The 3,124-nt window shown below is 30.1% G+C and overlaps 1 protein-coding gene across 1 annotated transcript in view; it reads left to right on the top strand.

The window, feature by feature from the left end:
• Window positions 1–843: 843 nt before the first annotated feature.
• The window catches only part of LOC106465859 (valine--tRNA ligase-like), a 175,961-nt gene continuing 173,680 nt past the window's right edge, over window positions 844–3,124 (top strand). Inside the window, exon 1 of the mRNA XM_022393815.1 lies at window positions 844–1,265. Within this exon, the coding sequence (XP_022249523.1) occupies window positions 1,017–1,265 (249 nt within the window). The 5' untranslated portion in view covers window positions 844–1,016. The remainder of the gene's footprint in view (window positions 1,266–3,124) is intronic.

Consider the following 3,124-nt stretch of genomic DNA (forward strand, 5'->3'; position numbering starts at 1 on the left):
CTTCATAGCATATATTGCATAGCCAACTATTTGAAAGCGCTCTAGTTTTGGGTTTTATTTTAAGTCTATATGTAATACGAATATTTAAGATTTATAACCACGTATGGACTTCAGAAGATACCAAACTGACCAATAAGTAAACTATATACATAAAAAAATGTTAATAGCAGAGAATAGTTAACTATTAACTGTGTAACTAAATGAAAAAAGGCACTAGATACACATACTTAGCAGATGGTATAATAAACTTCGTGGTTAAGTTAGAATAAGATGAAACTGTATTTTATTCAAAAATCTTATCAAAACCTAAACAAAAAATATATAAACCCCTGAATATCACTCGAATCTACTCCCATCATAACATTTTAAAAGAAATCCTAAATATTAATTTTTATACTTTTGGCCAATTTTGATTCTGGGGATGGGTTGGTTTTCGCATGAGGAGCATCTTTGAGCTTGTTTTATTTGAAAGGACAAGATAACTCAATTATTTAAAATTATTAGAGGAACTGATAAGTCTAAGTATCAGAGGTTATCGTGTTTTGTTGTTGTGTTTTTTTTTTGCTCTAAAGTCATCAGACTGATCGCTGAGCCACTTGAAAACTCATAATAAATATTTTCCAGTTTTTACATTACATTACTCTCTTTACCTAATTTGCAATCGGAAGTTTCTCTTATCATCAATAAAATATTTTTATCCAATACAAATGTTCGTTTAATTAACTAATCATTTGAATGAGTTCATTTTATATTTTAATCAATTTCATTATAATTCAATGCTACTGTCAACTTACTGCCACACTAACTGAGAACGAGAGTAGTGCTATTTCCGCTTAGCGTCAGTAGTTTCTGATGCAATTATACCACGTTTTATATTGTAGTTTGAGGTAATACATATAGCAGAGAGGGTTTATAGAAGATTGCGGCTAATCAAATTTGTAGCAACTGGAAAGTGAAAAAATTACATTTAAATCGATATTTTAAATGTTACCAATTTGAAGAAGAAAAATAACGGCATGACAGATGTAAAGCAAGTACGTGATATTATTTCTGATAGTGATACTAGTACTACTAGATTAACTAGTGCTACTAGTACTAATACTGGTAACATGGAAAACATAGTGTCAGATCTAAGCGAATCTCAGCCAGTTGAAAAGAGTGCAGCACAATTGAAAAAAGAAGCTAAGAAAAAAGAAAAACTACAAAAATTTAAACAAAAGCAGGAAAAAATCCAAGAACGAGCTCAGTCTCAACCAAAAACAGAGGTAACTTTCTCCAAACTCGTTGCCTTTACTCTCGCTATTAGTATCACTGTATGTATCATAATATCGCCATAAATTATAGTGTAAATACTACATTTTGAGTGTAGTTAGCTTAAAGTTGAAGTGAAGCTCAACCCTAGCATATAATTTGCCCTTACATGCATTTATGTATTCAAACAGTGTTACTATTGTGCTTACACTTACAGTTTAAAATTTTTATCATGTTTTTTAATGTTTGCCAAGTTCTTATGTGTTTAGATTTTTTATCTGTGGAAGTAGGCTGTTGAGCATGAATAGGCTCGTATCCATATGTGGAGTACCCTTACTAACACCTATCTTTTATCTTTAAGACTAGGAGCTTTCCTTCCAATATTTCTCTTCTGTTCTCATGCTGTTTCTTCAATGTTTGTTCTTTACAGAGAGCTTGGCCATTAGTGGTATAAATTTGCTAATTGATTAACCCTTTGATCTTCAGCTTGGTCACATGCACATTATAACCTTTTAGAACAGGATCATATTTAGAATTTAATTAAACTACTATAAGTGTATTTTAATAAATTTGGTATTAAAATGTAGTTAGAATTCATAGTTTTATTTTCTTAGTTAAAAGGAAATATTCAAATACATTCTCAATCTTCTGTGTCACATGATGCATCGTCCGTTTTAGTTGTATATAAATTTTCCAAGTTCCCTGTTATGGGTTTCTGAATTTCAACTCTATTAGAAATGCACACACTGGATATTGACAAGGCAGAATATAAAATTATAACTTTTTACCTTCATGATTGTCTGAGATATCAATAATTTTATCAAGTCCACAAGAGAAGCCACTTATTTACTTGCATCTGCTAGTCATATTGACATTTTTATAACCAATAACAAAAGCATATTCTGCACTATATAATCTAAACAGTTATGTGTTTAGTTTTGGTTGTTCAAGCTGGTAGTTCACAAGGAAATTGTGTGTGTGTATACTAATTTTGTAACTATCAGCAGTAATGAAATTTTTTAAACCTATTTATAGCTTATCTTGAAAGCTAGATAAATTATAGTAATCTTATAAATTTCTGTTCTAGTGCATGATATATTTTTTTTGTGTTCTAAAATGCATATTTGAAAGCTACATGAATTAATTTCGATTAACCAACATAATTAGAAAAAAGTAAGATTATGGAAGCAGACACAAAAGTATAAACCATCCTCAAGGTTAAAGGTAAATGCTAAATTTCTTGTTTCTTATGTATATTTTTTACTTATCGTTCAATAACATAAGTAACTGAAATTAAAACATTTGATAAGAAGAACTAAATAAAGACATTTCTCTTAATCTTTTCTGAAGAATGCATGCTGATTAACAATGTATGATATAACTTGGCATTTTATTCACCTGAAGCTCTCCTTTGTTGGGAGATACATTGTTTGTCACAGTACTGAGAGGCAGTTCAATAAAACCATAAAATTTAATGAAAGCAGATGTGAAAAAATTAAAAGCTGAGGCTGTTGGGACAGATAATTGCAGTTCTCTATTACAATCTGTGGTTATTCTAGAAAAACAACTTATTTCTTATTTTATTTCATATTTTTCAACTTTTTGTTTCACCATATGTTGATGATTTCACCACTGTTAAGGTAGAGAAATTAAGAGAGAAAATAGTTTTACTGAAGAAATGTGATAGCTATATATGAGGTTCTAGAGATTATGCAAATGAAATATGAAAACCTTAAGATGAACAAAAGTATTTTTATTCTTAGCATAAAAATCACCTTTCACTCGGACTGACTGAATAAAATCGGTGCTACTATAGCGTAAGGTCTACCGCCATATGTTGCCTACCCAGGTCTATCAAACATGTATAAAAATG

Source organism: Limulus polyphemus, unplaced genomic scaffold (genome assembly GCF_000517525.1).
Source record: "Limulus polyphemus unplaced genomic scaffold, Limulus_polyphemus-2.1.2 Scaffold2077, whole genome shotgun sequence".
Lineage (NCBI taxonomy): Eukaryota > Metazoa > Arthropoda > Merostomata > Xiphosura > Limulidae > Limulus > Limulus polyphemus.